The sequence below is a fragment of the Microtus oregoni genome, unplaced genomic scaffold (genome assembly GCF_018167655.1).
Source record: "Microtus oregoni isolate MIOR12 unplaced genomic scaffold, Mior012 000052F_002, whole genome shotgun sequence".
NCBI lineage: Eukaryota > Metazoa > Chordata > Mammalia > Rodentia > Cricetidae > Microtus > Microtus oregoni.
The window spans coordinates 653,826-678,897 of record NW_024543814.1 but is presented as its reverse complement, the minus strand read 5'-3'; the positions used below and the strand labels follow the sequence as shown (position 1 = coordinate 678,897).

The following is a 25,072-nucleotide window of genomic DNA, read 5'->3' as shown; positions in this document are numbered from 1 at the left end:
CTATCTCATGCTAAAAAATTGATTCAGAAAGTGTTATTCCCATAACAAAACCTAAAACTACAGGACAGAATCCCACAGAACAGAGTAGACTGGCTGGCCGGCAGCCCCAGGGATCCCTCTGTCTTTATCCCCTGAGCATTAGGAATACAAATGAACCTCCATTCAGAGCTTTTTACTTGATTTCTGGGGATGGAGCTCAAGTTCCCACAGTCTGACCAGGTCATTAACTATGTTTGCCAATTAAGTTTTGTGAAGCCAACCTTCTGCCACCCTTAAAGTTATACTTCACAGAAAGTTAAACTAGAAACCTCCCACATAGAAGCTTATCAGTATGGGTTGGTTCCTATTAGCATTACTAAAGGACTGAAAGTCAATAGCATAGACAATTTCTTACTGACCCATGATCCTTGATCCTACCCATCCAAGATATGCAGGAAATCAAGGTAGAAGCAACAGGGGAAATTCTTGGTAAATGACAGCGTATTGATATCCTCTTCTTTGGTGTGATAAGTCTCTCATTTCATTTTTAGGTTAAGGACTAAACAATATCATTTGAATGACCATGTTTATCTAACGTTAACTCATCACAATAAAGGAAGGCCAGTGGTCTGCCCACCTCAGGGACTCTGGGTGGCCCCTTACATTAAGTATCAGCAGTACCCTAGAACTCAAGTTTAGGGAAGAAAATTAAGAAAGAAAACAAACAAACACTGGAAAGCCTAAAATGAATTTCTATTTTCAAAAGTGTTAAAAAAAAATAAAGATCCCAACACCACAAAGATACATGTTCAAGTTTTATTGGGGTTCAATACAAAACATTTCAAAAAGTGATCTATAATACCTAAGCTCTACATCCAAGTACCAAATAAACCACATTCCTGTACTATTCAAATTCCTTTATGACTAGTGGATAGCCAGAAGAATCAAGGACTTTTTTTTCAAATTATAGACTTTAGACCCTTGGGTCTGTAAACTCTAATTTGTCAAAAAGTTCTCTTGATAATTTCTACCACTCCTTACTTTGAATTTAGCTTTATATTAACTGTAGTATTCCATATACTAAACTATCTTTAAGAAACTCTAAAAAAATGTAAAAAAAAAAAAAAAAAAGCTCGCTCGAGAGCCAAAAGGTCTTGACAGAAGCGCCTACTCAGGGAATCGTCCGAGTATGAAAGGATTGAAAGATGTTCTTCAAAGTACAACTACTGAAATTCACTCAATGACCTCATCTGATGAGAAATGTGACCAGTGGGGTTTTAAAATTTTGGATCATTCTCCCTAATCATAATAGCTAGCACTAGATGACTCTGTAAGAAAAATCTCAGAAGTTGAGTTCATTCCTTTAACCCTACAACTCAACCTGCTTCCTTTGAGAACATTGACACTTGCATACTAGCGCTTAGTTTCCAAAGTGATGAACTAGAGCTGTATCATGATTTGTTTCCAAGACTGACATCTGAGGGTAAAGGGTAAACTACCATGACCTTGTGACTTATATTTGTTTTCAATTGCTTTCCGCGATCCTAACAATGTTTCAAAAGTTTTTACTTTCTTTTTCTGGCACTACTCCTCCCCCTCTAAGTTTTCTAGGACAAGTGAGTATTTTTCCTGATATAGATAATTCCCCAAATGGTTTACTCGCTGAAAGTCAGACATGAGTGGACAAAGTTATCACAGAAGCATCAGGTTTCTGACTGAGTGTTCTTTTCCTGTGTGGGAGTGATTCTAGGGGTTGAACGCTAGGCTTCACTGGTATTTAGACAAGCACGCCACCGTGGAGTTACAGCCCGGGCTAATTCAATTTTCCTACAGTCAGTGATCATCAGGAGAGTTGCCCCATTACTTTGCCTAAACTATTGAATCTACACAAAGAGCCATGAGAACTTCTTGGGTAGGTACCTCCACTTACAATTTCTTTGTCTCCCTCTCTTCATTTGGTCAGTTTTAAGCAATCACCACTCCCTAACTAAGGTCTAACCAACACTGATGCCTCCCTCCCTTGAGGACAGGAAAATCCTATATTGCCTGTACCAAACCAATTCTGACGGGCACTGGGTATGTAACTGCTGCAGCTTAGCCTCAGCTCTCCTCTGCTTCAACAACTCTGCAAAAAAAGCATGTGATCAAATTACAGAGTATTTCACACCACAAAGCACTTCAACCCGCTCTCCTCCTTCAGTGCACACAACTTGCTCTCTCCAGTCTAAGTATTAGCTCTAAAGTGCCAGCTTCAAAATGCACCCATATTCATTACAATTACCGTAGGCATCAGCACTGTAATAGGAAAATCAGATACCCTGCCACACTGTGCCCACGACATTCAGAAGTTGCAGTGGCAGCCGTATCACTAACCAGCCCATTAAAAACAAGCAGGCACTGACAGCTTGCATGCAATTCATACAACGCTGCTCACACAGGAAACCATGAACTAGACAGCTCTTTCCACAATAACTCTTGCAGGCAAAGAGCTGGTGCTAGCTAATTCAGAAACAGCTAGAAGTACCATCCTATGGGTACTCTAGTTAGTGAGCATACATCTATATACTTTCACTCAAAATGCATGTGCTCGGTTTTCAGTGACAAAACAGTTTCATCCTCATGCCCAGAGTTGAGCATTAGCTCTGTTTATAGACAATTTAGGAGTCGAAAAATACTTGCTAATGCCATAGCCACACAATGACAAAGCTAGTGTTTAAACCTTTAAGGATACTCCTTTCAAACACTTACCTGAGCATTTGACTTTTTCTTCCGGCCAACTTAATCTGCTGTGAACCAATCAGCACTCCGTGACAGTATGACCATTGGGATCAACCTGCAAAAATTACATAAATGAAAGCTAGTTATTTCTCTAAAGGAAGATCTTAAAAACACTTGCCTATAACTGCCCCTTTTATCCCAGAGAGACCAGGCAAGTTCAGACTTGTAGCTTAATGTATCATTTCATGTTCTACTACTTGTCTTAATTGGTGGAAGGTTCACTGGCTTAGGATGGACTGGAATGGCTTAAATGGTTAAGTTGCATGGCTTATGGATTCTCATTCTTTTCCAATGGTGCACTGCCACGTTAAATCCATAAGTTGAACTGACAAAACATTTGAAGGAATAAAGTGCAGTCTAAGGATTTTTAGTTGGAGGTCTTCAAGTTTACTACATTCAAGAGCATCTTTTTCAACTTCATGGCTGGACCTGGGTCATGCTGCCTCAGGTTTCTGCTTTTTTTAAAGACCACTTGCAAAAGATTTTTTTTCTCCATACACTGTAGTTTCATAGAACTAAAACAAGTCAGGCATCCAACTAAAGGTCAAGTTTGCAATGGCTTATAGGGGCCAGAGAGGGGGACCCCAATCCTAAGCCATTTCTTATATTGACTAAAAGACTAATTTGAAAAAACGTCAAAACGTGAAGCATGTTTAAAGGTCTTCATCAAAAATTTGTGAAAAAAAAAAATCACCCCCTCCCAATTCCCAGATTGCTATTGATAAACAACAGCTGCATTAATGCCTTTAAGTCTCATACATGCTTTAAAACTCCAAGTGTTGAATTTGGAAGACTTCTAGTATGCTATTGAACATTTGTGGGTTTTTTTTTTTTCAAAAGGTTTTTTTTTAATCTAGAAGGCATTTCCATTGCCATGAAGTACAGTACCGTTCACTGTACTATGAGGAAGGTAAGTGTTCAATTTCGACTTAGACGGAAAAACTAGTTTGCTTTGCTTACCATCTCTGCTGTTTCACAGGCATTTGGTGCTTTAAATCTGATGTGGAATGCGGATAGATTCACTTTTTAGAAGTCATAAGCCTTTAGGAAGTTGGAGATAACTTCATTGCTTATCTATTTTCTCCTTTGCAATCAAGCTGTTCCTTTAAAAGTGAGACACTACAGAGTTGCAAAAATTTGAAACAGTAAGAGCAAGCATCGTTTCTGCAGCTTCATGGTTGGTTTTGGCCAAACGTTTTATTTAGTATTCTGTAGTTGTTTAACACACACTTAAATGGTCTTACTAGGGGAGGGGAATAAGGGAGGTTCTTGTAGATTCCCAAGGAAATGTCAGAAAAGCAAAATATGGCCAGCATCCATTTGCTTTTTGGGGTTTCTGGGCAAGTAGCACATTCTTAGGCATCTAGGTTTTTTTTTATACTGTCATCATTGAGATTTCAGTTGGAAGACATCCTGAGATCCTGAAATCCTAAGAGGAGCACACCCAACCAACCCACTCTACCAGCTAGCTTGTCTGCAAAGGCAGGCAGGGCGATTCATTGCTCAGCAGAACAAAGGCCATCTAGATGGCTTAGGTTTGTGGAAAATCTTAGGATTGCTTTTCTCGGTTACTGAGAAAAATCAGGAGTGGCCTTCAGGGACACGTTTACTTGAAAAATCACAACACTAGTACAAGTCAAGGCTTACACATTTAACAATTGCTTGTTGAAAGCAACTCATAATATCAAATAAAATTAAACACGTCTTACGTTTTTCCTCACAAGAACATAAAAATTATTAAGGGGAACAGGAAATTTTAAAAAGGTAACACAATTTTTCCTTTTAGTAGTCCTTGGGTACTTTATGACAGAAAGGTTCCATTTTTGTTTGTTTCCTTGAATGGGGACTTTTGGTCCAAAAGTTTTGTTTGTTCCTAGTATCTGCTTCTGCCTCCCCCTCTATCAGATCGGCTTCCTCCACGGCCACCACCTCTTGGTGCTCCGCGGCTTGAACTGCTGTAGGAATCACGTGGAGGAGGGTAGCCCCTTTCCATAGAAGGGGGAAGCCCTCGTTCTTGTCTGCCAACGCGATCACGACCACTTGAGTAGAGATCACTTCGGCTGCTTGAGTAACTGTCTCGACTTCCACCATATCCGTCACGTGAGCTGCTGTAATCATCATAGCGACTGCTTCCACCATAAGATGGCGGGGGCCCTCGTGTAGGTGGAGCACTACGTGAGTTACCTGCAGGGTCAATGGTCAGGTAATATGGCAACACTATAAATTGTATATATACAACATTTAAATCTGAATTTACAGAATTCTTGTATTATAAGTTTACTTTCTCAACTGGGAAGTTTTAAACTGTACCATTGCTGGCCATAAGAGGGAACTGCTCATCTGCTGAGATACGGAAATGGATTGAGTTTAATGTTTGTTTGAAAAGACTGAAGACGTTGTGTATTTCAAGAGGATATTCCAGACAGCTTGTTATTTTATAGTAGACACTCAGCCACTTTCCAGTGATAAGTTGCAATTTTGAACTGTTGAGTTTCCTTCATATTGCAATGATAAATATTTGATCTTGTTAATAATTTTTTTAAAAAATTGTATTTTCACTGTTGAGGGAAAACACATAAGGCTGCCAATTTCAGCAAGCAAAATCCCCTCCAAAGCAAGCGAACAGCCTCAAACGAAAAGAAACAAAAACGAAACAAGGAAAGAACCAAAAAGTCCTTCACAAAACTAGGAAAAAGCCCAGCTGATAAAGTTACCCCTTGAAAGCAAGCAAAGGTCCCTTTAAAAGCAAGCACCACGCAGCCTATTAATCCAGCTCATGAACCTAAAACCTCAAGCTGGTGATATTTAAGATCCTTAACCAGTATCTTACCATAACTCTCATATGAATCTCTGTAGGACCCTCCACTTGGATGATCTGAATAGTCACGATCCCGGCCATATCCATCTCTATCACTAAATAAAAAGCAATTTTAATATATATATATATATATATATATATATATATATATATATATATATATATATATATATTTCCCCTAAGTTACATGTTTATTTTATAATAAAATGTAATAAATACACTTTAAAAATTCCCCCAAATCCTTAAAAAGTAGAACTGTCAAATCTGTTCATTTTTTAGCTCTCCATAACCATGTGAGCATGAGGAGACATGTTCTTGCCATGATGACCCTGCAGGGGTGAGAAGACAACTTTGGGGCCCTCGTCTCCCCCTTTCACCTTGCCATGGCTTTCAAGGCTGATACTGGCTTGCAGGGCTTACTTGGGAGGTGCTTTTAACAGCCGAGTCACCTGCCAAGCCCTGGAGGCACGAGTTTTACAGCAAATACTTACAAGCCATGCAAGTAGCTGCTTACCTATAGCCTCTGGATGGGTAGTCATCACGTGAACTGGAATGGCCATAATCACGGTAAGTATAATCTCTTGGTGGTGGTGCATAATCTCTTGCATCACGAGAACTTGGATAGTCTCTGCTTGAATAGCTACAGAAAGAGAATTTGGTTTATGCCTCTGACGTGCTCTCATCCAACACTAATTCTTCACAAAAGAAACTGCACTGTCTGTCTGTTACCTGTCTTTAGTGGAATATCCATCATCTCTTGGGGACAAATAAACATCTCTGCGAGAGGGAAGGGGCTCCCTTCGTGGCAGGCCTCCATAACTATCTCTTCCACGTGACATGGGGGCTTAAAGGAGAAAAAACATTATCAAAATCTAGCCATCAAAAAACTGAAGTGTGAATGTTACACTCAGGCTGGACAAGACAGCGGTTTAATCAAATACCCTATGTAGCTAAAACAGGAAGCTTCCTAGTCACATAATTTCAATACTCATTAATTATGAATATGAGATTAATTGGAATCCACAAATCAGTCTTAAGCATAAGCATTAAAAATATTCATGTGTGTACGGTGGGGGAATATGCACGCTCTGATGCAAATGCAGTCCAGAGGACAGACAACTCGTCTCAGTTTTGCCTGTGAATGGGGGATTGGATTCAAGTTCTTGCGCCTGACTAGCAGCAAATGTTTTTACCCACTGAGCTTTCTCACTGGCCAAGCATTTAAAACAACAAAAATAAAAAACAGGGTCTCCCCATGTAGGTCTTGAATTCATGTCAATCCTATCTTCTCCAGTGCTAAGACTGGACATTCACCACCATGCCCGGCCTCAGCATAGTGCCATGGGGGCAGCACAGATTGCAATGCATCCAACAATTACCTCTTCCTCCAAGCCCACTGCTGCTACGAACTGGCCCTGAAGGTGCTGATCTTTTAGGGGGAGGAGCCCCGCTTCGTGGTGGTGGTGGTGGTGGTCCTCTTTTAACTGGAAGAGGTCCCCTCGAAGAACTCATGGGAAAATTCATGGAATAGCCACCATCATCTATATTAGATGAGAAAGACATTTCATTAACACAATAGTCAAGAACAAACCATTAACACTCAAGAAGACTAAGAACTATTTGCCCCACAGAAAAAAACACAACGAATTATGTGCGTCATTTTCTTTTCTTTTTTGGTTTTCCGAGACAGGGTTTCTCTCTAGCTTTGGAGCCTGTCCTGGAACTAGCTCTTTTTAGACCAGGTTGGCCTCGAACTCAGAGATCCACCATCTCTGCCTCCCAAGTGCTGGGCTTAAAGGCAGGTGCCACCACTGCCCAGCAAACACCTTTTCTGCTTAGTTGGGGAGGCTAGGTTTGTTTTCCATTGGGCAAGATCAAGCATGACAAGAGTTCAGGACCAGCCTGAACTAATTAATAAGGGAGACACTGTTTCCGAAATCCAGACGTCCTACAGACTAGGAAAAGAAGTCCCAATCCTGCTCGTCATTCTTTTTTTTTTCCCTTAAGTAAGACTATTTGGCCCATAGGTTTAACTCTAATTCAGGCCTCCCATATTTTCAAGTCATCAACACTACACTTACACTAATAACGGAGTGAGCAGGCTCCATTTCAAAGGCAGCTCTCAGCCTGTGGGTTGTAATCTTAGCAGTCCAACAACCCTTTCACAGTGGTGACATATCAGATATTCTGTATATCAGATAGTTACATTACAACGCGCAACAGTAGCAAAATTAGTTACAAAGTAGCAATTAAATAACGGTATGGTGTGTGTGGGGGGGGAGGTCACCACAACATGAGTAACTGTATTTAAGGGTCTCAGCATTAGGAAGGTTGAGAACTACTATTTCAGCCTTTCAAAAAGAAAGACCCAGGTGTGGGTCTCCAGCTTTCAACTTAAATACCAAGCCTGAGTTCCAATCAAATCATTACCCATGTGTCCTCCACGTGAGGGGGGTCCTCTAGTTCCTCCGCTTCCTCCTCTTCCTCCTCGAAGACCTCTGGGAGGGCCTCTGCTTCTTGGAGGTGGAGGTAGTCCACGCCTACTACTTTCAAATGATGGTTTGGTGGCTTGCTCCACCTTGATGGCTTTTCCATCTAAGGACTATTTTTTAAAAAAAAAACAAACAAAAAAACAAATATAAATTTTATCATGATTTAGAAGAAACTGAGAAACTCTTGTTAGGCATATAATGCTTCCCACTTGCTACAAACTTTGGTTGTGGACTCACAATAAAAGTCACAATAGAGACTTGGTCTTTTGTTCTAGCACTCAGGAGGCAGAAGCAGGAGGACCCGAGTTTGAGGTCAGCCTGGTCTATATAGCCAAGACTACGGAGACACCCCCTCCACTCCACTTACTGAACAAAAAAACAATACAATACAATTCAGGATAGTACTACTAATGGCTACGATCAAGTCTCTGGCTATACACACACAAAATGAAAATTCCAAAGCTGCTCTGGACCCATGCTTGGACAATAGTATTTTTGTCACTAGGAAATTAGTTATTGTTGTCACCATGAAACCCCTTTTTATTAAGAGACAACCACACCTTTCCATTCATATCTCTGGCAGCATCCTTTGCGTCTGCTGGGCTTTCGAATGTGACAAAAGCAAATCCTCTTGACTTGTTGGTTTCTCGGTCCTTCATCAAAAGCACTAAAACAGTTGGAGGGGGGAGGCGGTGAGTTTCCTTCAAACCAAATCACCGGAGCAACTTTAAAAAAGCAAGCTCAGAACTTCTTAGAGGACAAAACACATTATCATGTCAGGTCATCATCAGTCGATTCAAATTCATCACAGCTTGTCTTCTCATTATAAAAATATAGCGTATAATTTTAGATAACTCACCTTCCACTATCCGTCCATATTTGCCAAATACTGCTTCAAGGGCTTTCTCATTTGTCTCTGTATTGAGCCCACCAATAAAGAGCTTTCCTGGGCGATCTGCTTCAACCATTTTCCCTTCCAACCGATAGGAGGCTGCTGAAAAATAATATTATCATCTCTGGAGAAAGTTCCCTATGTTTACTCAACAGCTTAATCGTGGCTCGGGCTTTATTAAAACCTTTATTCCTTCGTAACTAAAGACTCCGATAACCCGCCAGAACAGTAGAAAACCAACTGAAAGCCGGGCGGTGGTGGCGCACGCCTTTAATCCCAGCACTCGGGAGGCAGAGGCAGGCGGATCTCTGTGAGTTCGAGACCAGCCTGGTCTACAAGAGCTAGTTCCAGGACAGGCTCCAAAACCACAGAGAAACCCTGTCTTGAAAAACAAACAAAAAAAAAAACAAAAAAAAAAAAGAAAGAAAGAAAACCAACTGAAATACTTTTGGTTAACAGTGCAGTGAAGTTTTCTTTAACCAGCTTAAAGGGGCCTGCCTAATTAGCCAATCCTCTTTCTCTGCTGGGGCCACTTTTAGTTAAGGAACTGCTTTTCAACACCTGAAAAGGCAACTTTTACTTTTAAATGTATTTTACTTTATACAAGGTTGCAGCCTTAAGAGTGCCAGAAGTTGGCCACCACACCCGCCTATTGTATTCATTTGTTATCTTCTAAACATTCCGTTACTTGTCACCCTACTTGCTTCCCCCTCCGCGAAGGGTGTAAAAGACTTCCTATTCATTCAAGGTCATCAGCCTGCAGCGCTAAGTGACGACCAAGCCCTTTTCTCGTTTACATTTCCTAGTAAGTTTCCGCGCAAAACTCCCAAGTTAGAACAAAGTCGCTGCAACTAACCCAACAAAGGATTGCTATCAGATTGAAAAGATAAAAGGTGCGGGAGTCACAAGATGAGGGAAATCAAAATCACACACTGTTAACACTCTTTCCCTGTGCTGGCACCTAATTAAGACTCATTAAAAACCGCGTGTTAAAGACAAAATGGCGACACTTGGATACAACCCAAAAACTCCAAACAACCGCCGGACAAACTAACTTTTGCCACTGACAGTGGCGGCGAAAACTCCAAATGCTTCCTCTCCTTACGCCAGGACCAGAGAAGTTGCAGAGAAGTCCACCAGCCCATCCTTGGCACAGGCGCTGTCCAGGTGCTAGCTCCAAGGTCCCTCCGCTTCCCGCCCCACTTCCAAAGCTGCTCGCGGCGCCCTCCGCCCTCAGGCGACAGCCAAACCTCCCACAGACGCGCGCACGCAAGATAATGGACCCCCTAGTGTGCTACTTCCACCCTGTCGGCTTTAAATAGGCTTGCACCTTTGGGCGTCTTAAAATGGCGCCCGCCACCACTATCTCCGGGGAAACAAATGATCTCGAGCCCTAAGGTGACAAGGACTGTACGGAAAACCGGGCAAAGGAAGGAGGCTCCTACCCGAGGGGACGGCGACGTTTCAAGCTCCTACGAGCTCGCCGATGGAGCCTTCCAGCAGCGCAGAGCCAGTGACAGCTGACAGCTGCCTATTCTCAAAACGGAACAGAAATGACGCTAGGACTGCTGCGCAAGGAGGGCGAACAAAGGAGACAGCAATCTTTATACTACCCGGGAACGAGGCTGAAGAACCCGGATGGAAATTAAGCTTAGAATTTGAAGCACGGAGGGAGGGAGGGGAGTGGTTCCCAGACTCTTCATTGGCTGTCTCCTGCATCACTCACTGTTTGCTCCACCTCTTTCCTGTGTCTCTTAAAGTTCTTGCTGGTGTGCAATTTTAACCATTTGCCCTGCCCCCACCCATTCTTCTCCACGGCGTCTTTTGGCTCTCTGCTAAAACGGTGCACCGGATTTATTGAATCCGTATTGAGCGACTTAGTACGCCAAGCATGGCACAAAACTTTTGCATAACATCTTAATTCCAAAAGTAATGTGAAAATGGTAGATAATACAATGCCAATGTAGTAGAAATAGCAAACAAAGAAGTTTAGTTGCTACCCTATAACTGCCCAAATTTTCTTGAGCAATTAACTAATAAATGGAAAGAATCTGGTAAGTAAATGTTAGGTCAAAGCAACTGGAATGGCACAGAAAAACCGTCCATACAGAACAATTACTGACTACCTATTAGATCTATATACAACCGAGAACAAGTAAGAATAGGCTAGGGTGCCTCAGAGACTGCCAAATGAAAATGCGCAATGATAGCCAGGTGCTGTCCCATGTCTTTAACCTCAGAACTCAGGACGCAGAAATAGGGCATCTATGAAGCTATGAGTTCCATAACAACCTGGATTCGTTAGATGCTGTCTCAAAAATGCCGGCAAAACAAAAAACAAAAGCAGGAAAAGAATGCTACTAGTTGGCCGGGCAGTGGGGGTGCACGCCTTTAATCCCAGTGCTCCGGAGGCAGAGGCAGGAGGATCTTTGTGAGTTCGAGGTCAGCCTGGTCTACAAGAGCTAGTTCCAGGACAGGCACCAAAAACTACAGAGAGGCCGGGCGGTGGTGGTGCTCGCCTTTAATCCCAGCACTCGGGAGGCAGAGGCAGGCGGATCTCTGTGAGTTCGTTCCAGGAGAGGAATCAAAAGCTACGGAGAAACCCTGTCTCAAAAAATCAAAAAACAAAACAAAACAAAACAGAGAAACCCTGTCACAAAAATAAAAAAAAAAGAATGCTACTAGTTATATTTGAACTTCAAGTGAGCATTCATAATTTGTGTTTTGAGAGAGTCTCAATCAGACTGAGGCTGGTCTTGGAACTCACAGCAGTCCTCCTGCCTCAAATTCCCAAGTACTGGGGTTACAGGCATAAACTACCATAGCAGGTTCTGATTCTAAGCTTTTATATGCCTTGTGGAGGGAAAAATACATTTTAAACCCCCCTTTGAGTCAGGGAAATTCCTTTTTTTTTCTCCCTCCTCTCACCCTGTCCCTGAACAGCGTTTCTCTGTGTAACAGCCCTGGCTGTCCTGGAACTTGTTCTGTAGACCCAGCTGACCTCAATCTCAAAGATTCACCTGCCTCTGCCTCTGAGTGCTGGGATTAAAGGACCTATGCCACTACCGCTCAGCTGGTGAGGGTGTTTTAATTTCCTTACAAATTAAAAATTTCACCCTGGTGTGGTGGCTCATACTTTTAAACCCCGCACTTGGGAAGTAGAGGCAGGTGGATGTGTGAGTTTGAGGCCAACCTGATCTACAGAGCAATTTCAATGATAGCTAGGGCTTAGTGAGACCCTGTCTCAAAACAAATCAAAATCAAACAAATAAAACCCCAATTAACAAATAGAACGAATGATCGTATATTGGGGCTAGTGCCAAGGGAAAGTAAACTGCATGGCTTTAGTGAACAACATTAGAGAAGAAATTTGATCAACACATCAGAAAAGCAGGTTGCAGTGGCTCATGTCTGTCATCCCTAGGCTCACTAGGCTGAGGTAAGAGCATGATCACCAGTAAGGCTACATAAAGACCTCAGTCTGCCTCTGAAGTCAGAACCAAAAGCCAATCAGGGAAGATATATATACTGAAAAAGAGAACTGAAGATCACTGATAAAGAAAAATATCCAGGTCTTCTTTTTGGTTCCATTGGTCCTCCTGTCTGTTATTATGCCAATGCCAGGCTGTTTTCAGTACTGTAGCTCTGTAGTAGAGTTTGAAGTCAGGGATTGTGATGCCTCCAGAAGTTCTTTTATTGCACAGGATTGTTTTGGCTATCCTGGGTTTTTTTGCTTTTCAAAATGAAGTTGAGTACCGTTCTTTCGAGGTCTTTGAAGAATTTTGCTGGGATTTTGATGGGCATTGCGTTGAATCTGTAGATTGCTTTTTTGTAAGATTGCCATTTTTACTATGTTAATTCTGCCTATCGAAGAGCACTGGAGGTCTTTCCACTTTCTGGTGTCTTCTTCAATTTCTTTCTTCAAAGATTTGATCCTACTGCACGTACTGGCTTTGTGGGAGCCTAGGCAGTTTGAATGCTCACCTTACGAGACCTGGATAGAGGTGGGCAGTCCTTGGGCTTCCCACAGGTCAGGGAACCCTGATTGCTCTTCGAGCAGATGGGGGGGGGGGACTTGATCGGGGGAGGGGGAGGGAAATGGGAAGCGGTTGTGGGGACGAGGCAGAAATCCTTAATAAATAAATAAATTAAAAAAAAAAAGATTAAAAGTTCTTGTTATGCAAGTCTTCCACTTGTTTGGTTAGAGTTACTCCGAGATATTTTATGCTATTTGTGGCTATTGTGAAGGGTGTTGATTTTCTGATTTCTTCCCCAGCCCTTCCCTTTTATCATCTGTGTACAGGAAGGCTACTGATTTTTTTTTTTTTTTTTTTTTTTTTTTTTTAGTTTTTCAAGACAGGGTTTCTCTGTAGCTTTGAAGACTGTCCTGGCACTAGCTCTTGTAGACCAGGCTGGCCTCGGTCTCACAGAGATCCACCTGCCTCTGCCTCCCGAGTGCTGGGATTAAAGGCGTGCACCACCACCACCCGGCTTGATTTTTTTTTTAGTTAAATTTGTATCCTGCTACATGGCTGAAAGTGTTTATGAGTTGTAGAAGTTCTTTGGTAGAATTTTTGGGATCACTTATGTAAACTATCATATCATCCACAAACAGTGAGAGTTTGACTTCTTCTTTTCCAATTTGTATCCTCTTGATCTCCCTTTGGTGTGTTATTGCTCTAGCTAAGACCTCAAGAACTGCCGGGCGATGGTGGTGCACGCCTTTAATCCCAGCACTCGGGAGGCAGAGGCAGGCGGATCTCTGTGAGTTCGAGACCAGGCTGGTCTACAGAGCTAGTTCCAGGACAGGCTCCAAAGCCACAGAGAAACCCTGTCTCGAAAAACCAAAAAAACAAAACAAAACAAAAAAGACCTCAAGAACTATATTGAATAGATATGGAGAGAGTGGCCTTGTCTTGTTCCTGATTTCAGTGGAATCTCTGGGAGTTTCTCTCCATGTAGTTTGATGTTGGCTGTTGGCTTGCTGTATATTGCCTTTATTATGATTAGATATGTTCCTTGTATCCCTGCTCTCTCCAAGACCTTTATCATGAAGGGATGTTGTATTTTGTCAAATGCTTTTTCAGCATCTAATGAGATGATCATGTGGTTTTTATTTTTCAGCTAGTTCATATGGTGGATTATGTTGACAGATTTTCATATGTTGAACCATCCCTGCATCTGTGGGATGAAGTCAACTTGATCATGGTGGATGATGGTTCTGATGTGTTCTTGGATTTGATTTGCTAGTATTTTATTTAGTATTTTTGCATCAATGTTCATGAGTGAGATTGGTCTGTAATTTGGCAATCCTGCCTCCAGGAATCTCAGAATGAATATTATCTGAGAGCTGTCTCCTCCTGTCTTATATTCCTCTCTAGGGCTTGGATTAAAGGCGTGCACCACCACTGCCTGGTCTGTAAGGCTGACCAGTGAGGCAGTTCTCTCTGATCTTCAGGCAAGCTTTATTTGTTAAAATACAAATGAAATGTCACTACATAAAACAGACTTGATTTTTTTCCCTAATGAAGCTTATAGTCTAGTTGGGGGATGATTATTAGAAAATAAATAGAAGATAGTGGAGATTTTCTGTGAAGAAAATGAATTGGATTAACAAAATAGAAAATGTATGGACAGCCGGGCAGTGGTGGCACATGCCTTTAATCCCAGCACTTGGGAGGCAGAGGCAGGCGTATCTCTGTGAGTTCGAGGCCAGCCTGGTCTACAAGAGCTAGTTCCAGGACAGGAACCAAAAGATACGGAGAAACCCTGTCTTGAAATTTCAATAGATAAATAAATAAATAAATAAATAAATAAATGAATGAATAAATGAATGAATGAATAAATAAATAAATGAATAAATAAATAAAATGTATGAACTAGCTGGGTGTGGTGTGATTGCCTTTTGAGTTGCTGACTTGTATTTCACAACACATAGACAAATACTAAACGAGCTCAACATGGTGGCACAGACTTCTAATCCCAGGGAGACAGGGAGGATCTCTAGAAGCTCCAAAGTGGTCAGGACTACATAGAGAGACCCTGTCTCCAGAACCAAAAGTGTTCAATTAATTTTGACTTGAGACTAGGTCAAAATTTCCAACAACTTCTGAAACCACCCTAATCATACTTCTGCCATTTTTGTATGACCTATTTCTGTGAAGCAACATTCTTGGCACTGACTTTTGTAAAGTAAAAATAGTGATCAACTCTGAAAGCATTGGAGAGGCTCTATGTTCTCTAGTATCAAACATTCAGATGGGATTACAAGAAACAGATTCTGTATAATTTATTATCACCACATATTCCACTTATTTTTTTAAATGCACATTCAAATGTCCTCTTTTTTTAATTTTTTTATGATTTATTTATCTTTATTTTTTTATGTGCATTGGTGTGAAGGTGTCAGATCCCCTGGAACTGGATTGTTTTTTCAGACAGTTGTAAGCTGCCATGTGGGTGCTGGGAATTGAACCCGGGTCCTCTGGAAGAGCAATCAGTGCTCTTAACCGCTGAGCCATTTCTCCAGCCCCCACATATTCCACTCATATACCTGTTTTTTATACTTACATCCTCTTGACCAAAAAAATAGAAGCTATTATATGGAAAGTATTTTTTAGACAGGGTTTCTCTGTATAACAGCTCTGGGTATTCTGGAACTTACTCTATAGACCAGGGTGGCCTTGAACTCACAGAGATCTGCCTGCCTCAAGCTCCTGAATGCTGGGATTAAAGGCGTGCGCCACCACCACCCTGCACATGGGAACTTCTTTATCTTCTGACTACAAACATTCATAGGAACACCCTATTTCTGCTCCTCCTACCTTGTAGAATAGTACATAGTAGTTCTCAGAGTGTAATTAATGCTCCAGAACAGCATCCCCAGACCCAAAGAATCAGAAAATCTGGGATTAAGGGTGAGGAAAAGGAACAGATTTTAAGGATTTATTATTTTACGTTGTTTATGTTTGTGGTTTTGCTTGTAAAGAGGCCAGAAGAGGGCATTGGTTCCCCCCAAATTGGAGGTACTGACAGTTTTGAGCCTCTCTGACACTGCTTGGAATCCGACTCAGGTCTTCTACAAGAGCAGCAAGGATTCTTAAGCTCTGAGCCACCTCTCCAAACCCAGGGGAAGCATTTTGTATTTCATTTTGTATTCTGTATTTCTGGGGATGGGGATTTATTTTTAACAGGGTTTAATTCTGTAGCCCTGGCTTGCCCTGAACTTGCTATTGTGACAGGCTCTTGGACATTAGCAAAACACCATGTTAGAGACACTCCACCATTCTGACCTAAGAGGCCATCATGGAGACATTAACACCTGTTAAAATGGGAGCAAAGACATAATACATCAAACTCCATAGTTTTGGGAAAGTCCCTAAAGGTACTAACCTTGCTTTTTAGCTTCTGAAGTTCCAATTCTAAGACTGACTGCCCTTGGTAACTGAGGTATGTCAACCCCAGGATGTGGTTTTGTGCTTAAAAGCTCACCCTGAGAAAGGTTTGGGACTGCCTGTGGGTTTCAAACACCCAGGGTAGCAGCCAGCCAACTAATAAAAATCTTTCTATTGGCTCGAATCGGTGTCTCAGTGACCTTCTCTGGTGTAACACTAGGTACAGCAAGCTGGCCTTGAATTTCTCCTGAGCCTGAGCATTGGGAATAAAGATTTGCATTATCATGCCAGGCCCAGAAAAAAAGTCATTCCTTTGTTTGCTTTGTATTTTTGAGATTAACTCTTCACATAACTCCGACTTGCCTCACACAGTGTACCCACCGAAGACCTTGCTCTTTTTTTTTCTTTTTTTCTTTTTGCTTCTTTGTGGTTTTGGAGTCTGTCCTGGAACTAGCTCTTGTAGACCAGGCTGGTCTCGAACTCACAGAGATACGCCTGCCTCTGCCTTCCAGAGAAACCCTGTCTCGGAAAACCATAAAAAAAAAAAAAACTCAGAATGGCTGTGTGTGTGTGTGTTTGTGTGTGTACACATGTAATCTCACGGCTGGGCAAATGGAGACTGGAGGATCTCCAGAGCTCATTGGTCAACAGGTTTTGCCCAACCAATGAGCTTCAGGGTTAGTGAGAATCTCTGTCTCATAAAATAAAATGGTGAAAAGTAAAGGAAGGTACCTGATGTCAACCTCTGGTGTACACATGCACACACACACTCACCTAAACTCATATGATACGAATACTCCTGTGTGTGTTGCATTGCTATTCATGATGTTTAAGGGCAGAAACAACCCAAATGTCATTTGGCTATTCCTATGAAACAGACACATGGATAAAGATAATGTTGTCCATGATCAGGCATGGTAGCACATGTCTGGAATCCTAGCCCTGCAGAGGCTAAGGCAGAGAAGATGGTCTTTAATTTAAGGCCAAACTGGATTATAAAAGGAGGCCCTGTTTCAAAAAGTATGGTGTGGCCGGGCGATGGTGGCGCGCGCCTTTAATCCCAGCACTCGGGAGGCAGAGGCAGGTGGATCTCTGTGAGTTCGAGGCCAGCCTGGTCTACAGAGCTAGTTCCAGGACAGGCTCCAAAGCCACAGAGAAACCCTGTCTCGAAAAAAAAAAAAAAGTATGGTGTGTGTATAGAATAAAATACTATTCAGACTTAGAAGAAAACAAGATCCTGCAATCCGTAGCAGTGTAGACGACCTCTAAAGGGTATTGTATTAAGTTACATGAGACATTGACAAATGGAGAACTGCTGTACGGTTCCACTTAGATTAATTATCTGAAATAGTCAATCTTAATGTGCTATCCAGATTTCTATCCTTATAACGAATGCCTGAGATAATCTACCTACAAAGAGAAAATATTTATTTGGGCAGTTAGTTGGAGAGGCTTCAACCTAGTGTCCATCGGTCCTATTGTTGTTCTTTTTTAAAAAATGCTCCAAGATCCCCGCAGCAGTAGGCAGCAGAAATGCTGTAGGTCCCAAATGGTGGTAGCGGGCCATGTGGTGGCAGGCAGCGGGCCCTGGGAGCAGCCAGTCCCAGGCAGACACGGCTGCTGGTCTCAGAGCAGTGGTGGCGGGCCATGTGGCAGCAGGCAGTGGGCCCCAGGCAGAGTAGGCTGCTGGTCCCCGAGCAATGGCTGGTCCCAGGCAGGGAGACACATGGCAGGCGGGCAGAAGACAGAAACATGGATAGACACGACATGCAGGGTTAGGTTGAATGTTTATTCAGGGGGTTATGGAGGAGGAAGGTTGAAGGGGGGGACAGAGAGAGAGGGAGAGAGAGAGAGAGAGAGAGAGAGAGAGAGAGAGAGAGAGAGAGAGAGAGAGAGAGAGAGAGAGAAGAGAAGAGGAGAGGAGAAAGAGACAGAGAAGGGGGGAAGAGAGAAGTGGGGAGAGAGGCAGAAGCAAAGCTGCCTCTCTGAGAGGAAGATGGAAAAGAGAGCGAGCTCAGGCCGGAAGCTGAAAATCAGCCTGCCTCAGCGGATGGGGAGGGGAATGGGTGTGGCTTGTCTCTTAAAGGGACCAATACCATAACACCTATGGCTTTAGTCCTGTGGAGAGGCAGCATATCATGGAGGAAGCATGGCAGAGAAAGGGAGCAAAAGTCATGTACTTTATGAGCAGATGCATGCAAAAGAGAAAGGTGAAAAGTCCAGAGTCCCAAGGCCACCACCCAAGGCATGTGGCCAAAGACAGACCTCCTTCTAGGGCCTTTAGGGGACACTTATCCAAACCATAACACTAAATTATTCATGACAAGTAAGTACTAGCTATCTCCTATATGGTTTTATGTCTCTAGATATCAGCATCATATTATAAACCCAACAAAATGGCTCACACCTCTTAATTCCAGTGTTTGGGAAGCTAAGGCAGGTGGATTGCTGTGAGTTGCAGGCCCGCCTGAGGTGCAGTGTGAGACCCTAACTCTAATGATAATATATTGTGTACTTAAAATCTATGAAGATAGTAGAATCAATGGTAAATGCTTACCAATATGAAAATAAAAATGAAGAAGAACAAGAGTTATTGGATATACAGAGGAGGCTTATATATCACGTATGGGATAGGAAATTAGCACAGCCATTTGAGAGTACAATTTGGTAGGATATATTAAAATGTAGAAAGAACAAGCATGAGCAGGCACCTCGCAGGCCTTGTTGGCCAGGGAAGCAGGTAGGCTAACTGCAGATTTTCACATCTCCCTTCCGTCCTTCAGGTCCAATCTCCTAGTCTCACCCCCAGGTCTATAGCAGATCACCTGCTGTGGCCTCCCCTTCCTCTCTGCTCCCATCTCCAGAGGATTATGCAGATCTCCTCCAATCATCCTCCGCATCCCATCCTGTTATCCTAACCACTCCGTCCTGCAGCCATTCCTTGAGAACCCACCAGTCAAGCCTGGAAGAGAAGCAAATAGGCCAGTGAAGAAGGTAGGCCAGCTTGAGATCATCACTCTCCCTTCTCTCCTCTCTATCTAGCCCCCAGTCTCCCTCTAGCTCTGTAGCAGACTTCCTATTGTGGTCTCTCCTTATTCTTTACCCCTATTCCCAGTGGACTAAACAGATCCTGGTAGAACACCGTGCTTTCCTTCCTCCTGTGAAAACCCTCAGCATTCCCTAGCGTATTCCCATTCCTTATTATTATTGGGAGGGCTTTCTAGAGAGGATTTCTCTGTGTAGCCCTGTCTACACTAGAACTTGCTTTGTAGACCAGGTTGGCCTTGAACTCACAGAGATCTGCCTGCCTCTGCCTCCTGAGTGCTTGGATTAAAGGCGTGCACCACTAACACCAGCTCCATCTCTATTGCTAAGTCTCAACTCCCAATATCTAGAAACACATTTTACCAGGAACCCCCAGGGGCCAAATCTATCGGGATCCTAAAAGAATTTCCTGCTAGACAACACAAAAACACCACACTTGCCTAAAAACTAGAGATTACAACAACAGCAACAACAACAACAACAAAAAACAAGGAATAAAACACCCACCCAAGAAAGACAAAACCAGATTATCAGCACCTAGAATTACAATTTTCCCAAACCCTAGCATCTGCCTAGATGCCATAGTAAAAACATGATCAGCCGGGTGATGGTGGCGCATGCCTTTAATCCCAGCACTCGGGAGGCAGAGGCAAGAGGATCTCTGTGAGTTCGAGACCAGCCTGGTCTACAGAGCTAGTTCCAGGACAGGCTCCAAAGCCACAGAGAAACCCTGTCTCGAAAAACTAAAAACAAAACAAAAAAAAACCATGATCGATAACAGCCAGGGTATGTCTCCACTGGAGCCCAGAAACCCTACCACAGTAGGTTCTGAGTATTCCAATATAGCTGAAGCATAAGGCAAAGATCTTAAAATAGCCTTTATGAATATAATAGAGGTATTTGTGGTGGTTTGAATAAAAATGGCCACAATAGGCCCATAGGGAGTGCACTATTATTATATGTGACCTTTTTGGAGAAGGTGTGGCCTTCTTAGAGGAGGTGTGTCACTGCGGATAGGATTTGAGGTTTCAGAAGCTCAAGCCAGTCCAAGTATGTGACTCTTTCCCTGTTGCCTTTCGACCCAGCTTTAGTATTTGCAGCTATGTCTCCAGCACCATGTCTGCCTTTGTATATACAAATGGTAAACAGAATGAGAAAGAAATCAAGGAAATGGCACCTTTCACAGCACCCTCAAATATTATAAAATATAAAAACTTGTGTGATAAAAACTTGTGTGATAAAAACTTGAAGCCACTGAAGAAAGAATTGAAAAAGATATCAGAAGATGAAAAGGGCCGGGCGGTGGTGGCGCACGCCTTTAATCCCAGCACTCGGGAGGCAGAGTCAGGCGGATCTCTGTGAGTTCGAGACCAGCCTGGTCTACAAGAGCTAGTTCCAGGACAGGCTCCAAAACCACAGAGAAACCCTGTCTCGAAAAAAACCAAAAAAAAAAAAAAAAAAAAAAAAAAAGAAGAAGATGAAAAGGCTTCCCATGTTCATGGAATGATAGGACTAGTATAGTAAAAATGGCCATCATACCAAAAAAAAAAAAAGGCAATCTATACTCATCCATTGTTGAGGAATGCAAACTTGGACAGCCACCACAGGAATCAGTGTGGCAGTTCCTCAGAAAGATGGGAGTGAATTTACCTAAGATTCAGTTGTACCACTCTTGAGCATATACCCAAAGGATGCTTCATTTCATCATGGAGATACTTGATCAACCACGATTGTTGATGCTCTAATCATAATAGCCATAAATTGGAGACAACCTTGATGTCCTTCAATACATAGTAGAGTATTATTCAGCGGTTTAAAAAACAAAAGGAAATCATGAAATTTGCAGGTAAATGGATGGAACTAGAAAAAAAAAACATCCTGAGTGATGTAACCGAGACTCAAAAAGAAAAATATGTTATGTGTAGCTATTAGTTATGAATTCAATTATAACCAAGCTACAATCTGTAGGCTCACAATGATTATGTATAGAGTAAGGGACGTGTGTGTATCTCTGTGTGTGTATGTGTGAGAGAGAGAGAAAGAGAGAGAGAAAGGGAGGGAGGGAGGGGGCAGAGAGAGATCTCATTAGGAAAGGGAAATAGAATAAATAGTATGGATGGATGGAGTGGATTGGAATGAGTGGATCAAGGTACAGGTAGGGAAGATGGGAGACAAGGGACAAATATAGGAAAGACAGCTAAAATTACGGGGCATTTGAAGGATAGTATGCAAAACTAATACAGTAGAAGCTTCTTGAAATATATACATATATGAAGGTGATCTAGATGAAATCCCCAAATAATTGGGGGAGACAGAGTTCCAATTGGCCATCACTTGCCAACAAATGGAGCTTCCAGTATAAAGATTAGGTTACATCTAATCCAGATGTTGGCTAAAGGTGTCCCATGGGAACCCCTAAACAACCCAGGCTATTGCCAAGGCTATAGGTTGCTCTCTACAAACTGACAGAGAGACCTCATTGCTGAAGATAGCAGCTATGCAATTAATTGATCATGGAGAAGTTGAGTTGGTGCCTACATTGTCACTTCATCCCAATGGTTTAACTTCTTTGTTACAGGAAGAAACATCGATGCAAATACAGCTCCAAACCCTTTGATCTACAGTGGTATCCTGCCTGCAAGATAGGCTAGTGAAATGTGGCACACAGCTTATGGGAGTAACCAAACTATATGTGATTTGTCTTAAGGCCCAGTCCACAGGAGGGAACCCATACCCAACACTGCTTGGATTACCCTGCATTTGAGATTAGTTAGCCCAGAGACTTAGGGTAAAACCAAATACTACTGTTCTAAAATCAAAAACAAAAAAAAAAAATGGAGCAATAAAGTGACAATGATATTCTTCTGCACTCATAGATCAGTGTTTTCCTCAGCTATCTCAAAGAAGTTTCCTCCAGCAGTAGATGGGAATAGAGACCCACAGTCAGACATTTTCCAGAAAGTGAGAGACCTCAAAATACTCTGCCATAAATAAGGTGTCTCCATCAAATCCCTTCTTTCAGGGCTTAGGAAACCCCTCAGAAAAAGAATATAAGAGTCAAAGGAAGTGGAGGACTGTCAACTTTCACCAGCCTATGCAGATTTTTATCTGCCAGACCTTGGATCTGAGGACCTGAAAGAATGGGCCAAACTGCACTCTAATGCTCTCAACAGTCTGACTCCAGTTTCACTGGACTTTATACATGAATATAACAAAGGAAGCTGTGATCTAAGGAAGGTTGTTTGAGGTCAGAAAAAGATCATAAGAAAAGCTGTAAATAAACATTAGTAAGTACTTATTAATATTGACAGAGCAGCCCATTCCCAGAACTTTCTTATTACAGACCAATTTAAACACAATTGCCTGGCATGTACTATAGATTATACATGGGAAAACACGAGGGCAAGGCAGAAAGCCATATCCAGATTCAGGATACATTGACCAAATTGGGTTCTATAGTTATGTTTAGACATCAAACAAGAATAAACCTGTCTCATAATTTGACTGTAATTGCTTGTCAGAGGAGGCATGAAATCATGTCCAAGAACAATCCAGGGAACAAAATGCACCTGAGGCAAAAGGCCTTCTGCCTCTTTTTCCTGGAGCCTCTCTCACAGTTCCCCACTGCATTGTTCACTCTGTGTCATTTGCATCATTCTTTTGACCATGTTGCCACAAAGGACACCAAAAAAAAAAAAAAAGAAAAACCAAGTCCCAGTACATCAACATGATCCATGCACATCTGAACTCACAGAGAGGCTGGGAGTGGGGGGAGTGGGCTGGGAAGCATTCACAGGGCCGGCAAAGGTCTGCAACAGAAGGGGTCCTAGAGCTGAAAGGAGTTGGGGACACAGTCCCCAATCATGAAACCAGAAGCAATCTCTAGGTGATAATCACTTGCAAATGAAAATTTAATTTGCTCCAAGGAATTTTATGGAATTTGTGAGTGTGTGAACCAGTGGGTCTGTTTCTTGTTTCTTCTCTTGGGCTATTTTCCTTCTGTTTGTTTGTTTTGATCTATCTTGATGTGTCAGTTTTTGTTTTGTCCTATGATGTTTTATTTTATTATTATCCCTTAAACTTCTGTATGTTTTCTAATAAGAGGTAGAATGGAGTGGATCCAGATGGGAGTGAGGTGGGGAGGAACTGGGAGGAGTAGAAAGAGGGGAAACTATAATCAGAATACATTGTGTGAAAAAAATCTATTTTCAATAAAATGAAATAATAAATTTAAAAAGTACAAGTAGTATAACTAATTGTTTTTTGTAGTAAAGAGGAGAGGGCTGTGTCCCGCTGCCCAGCTCCCAGTCACCCGGCTAGCTTACACCTGAAATAATCACAGAGAAATTGTATTAATTAAATTACTGCCTGGCCCACTATTTCTAGCCTCTTATTGACCAACTTTCACATTCTGATCTAACGAATTTCCATTAATGTGTATTGCCATTTGACTGTGGCTTACTGGCATGAGTCTAACCAGCGCCCGTCTTGGGCAGGAGAGCCATGGTGTCTGCCACACTTCCCTTCTTCCCAGCATTCTGCTCTGTCTACTTTACTCACCTAAGCGCTGCCCTATCAAAAGGCCAAGGCAGTCTCTTTATTCAACCAATGAAAGCAACACACAAACAGAAGAACTTCCTATACCGTTTCCCCTTTTTCTGTTTAAACAAAAAAGAAAGGCTTTCACTTTAACATAGTAAAATTCCATATTATAAAGCAAGAATTACAGTTACAATATTTATATCTATTTTATCTTTTATCATGACAAAGGAAAACTATCACAATAACTAACCATTCTTCAACTCCATCAAAGACTCCAGAAGGATATAATATTACCTAAGTAAACAGGAAGTGCATTGTAAGCAACTTTCAAAACTCTAAAAATGACAGAAACATCTCATTGCCTGGACAGTGACCCAAAATTTTCCTGTACCATTGGGGCATCTATCTTTAGCCTACAGGTCTATAGTATCCAGCAGACAATTCCATAAAGCAGGAAATTTTAATGACAGTTCAGTCACTTTTTTCTGTGTCCTGCAGAATGTCTCGCAGACTCTTTCATGAAACAGGAATTCCGAAGTACCATCTCACCTTTACACAAGTTCAGAAGTCCTCTCTCTGTGGGTTCTTCATGTCCAGTTTGTGCAACAGTCCAGGCAAGAGCAGTTTCTTGTCCAAATGGCTAAGCAACTCCATAAGGAATCTCTTCAATGCCCATCTTCCTCTCAAAGTAGCTTGGTGCTGCCAGGAGCAGACGTGTCTCATTGTCATGAAAAACCCTAAGTTACTAAAACATTTAATGCCATATCCTGTAGTCTTTGAAAGATATGAAGAATGCCTATATAACTGAAATATATCTCTATACATCTAGAAAATCTAACTAACATGACTACAAGCTTGAATATTATCAATGATTATCCTTTAACAACCTATATTTTTAATTATACATTACATTTTTAAATGAATTACACAATCACAATACCTTAATCAAGAACAGAAATACATATACATATAAGAAAATTGACCTTTATATCAATAAAGCAAAATTTATACCAATGCAAATTAATTATATCTATATAATCTCTCCCTTTAAATGTAGCAGAACATTTATAAGCAATATTTGGGAATATGGGTGTAGTTTTTTCTCTCCAAACTGCTTTGTGCTGTATGGGGG

General features: G+C 41.9%; 1 protein-coding gene and 1 non-coding gene across 3 annotated transcripts; both read right to left on the bottom strand.

Annotated features, from left to right (window-relative positions):
- Positions 1-787: 787 nt before the first annotated feature.
- LOC121437375 (RNA-binding motif protein, X chromosome) lies at positions 788-10,568 on the bottom strand. 2 transcript variants are annotated; one of them, XM_041637261.1, is made up of 11 exons: positions 10,405-10,568; positions 8,927-9,061; positions 8,628-8,734; positions 8,006-8,177; positions 6,955-7,116; positions 6,305-6,419; positions 6,090-6,215; positions 5,588-5,670; positions 3,718-4,941; positions 2,728-2,812; positions 788-2,104 (listed from the first exon to the last, which is right to left on the bottom strand). In XM_041637261.1, the coding sequence occupies exons 2-9, from the start codon at positions 9,033-9,035 to the stop codon at positions 4,631-4,633; spliced, it is 1,185 nt and encodes a 394-aa protein (XP_041493195.1). In that variant the 5' UTR covers positions 9,036-9,061; positions 10,405-10,568; the 3' UTR covers positions 788-2,104; positions 2,728-2,812; positions 3,718-4,630. The 2 variants fall into 2 exon arrangements, with proteins under 2 accessions (XP_041493195.1, XP_041493194.1); XM_041637260.1 differs by having other exon boundaries at positions 8,927-9,058.
- On the bottom strand, positions 8,805-8,879 carry LOC121437380. The gene has a single exon (XR_005972963.1). It is a non-coding gene; the product is annotated as a small nucleolar RNA SNORD61 (small nucleolar RNA).
- Positions 10,569-25,072: the final 14,504 nt, after the last annotated feature.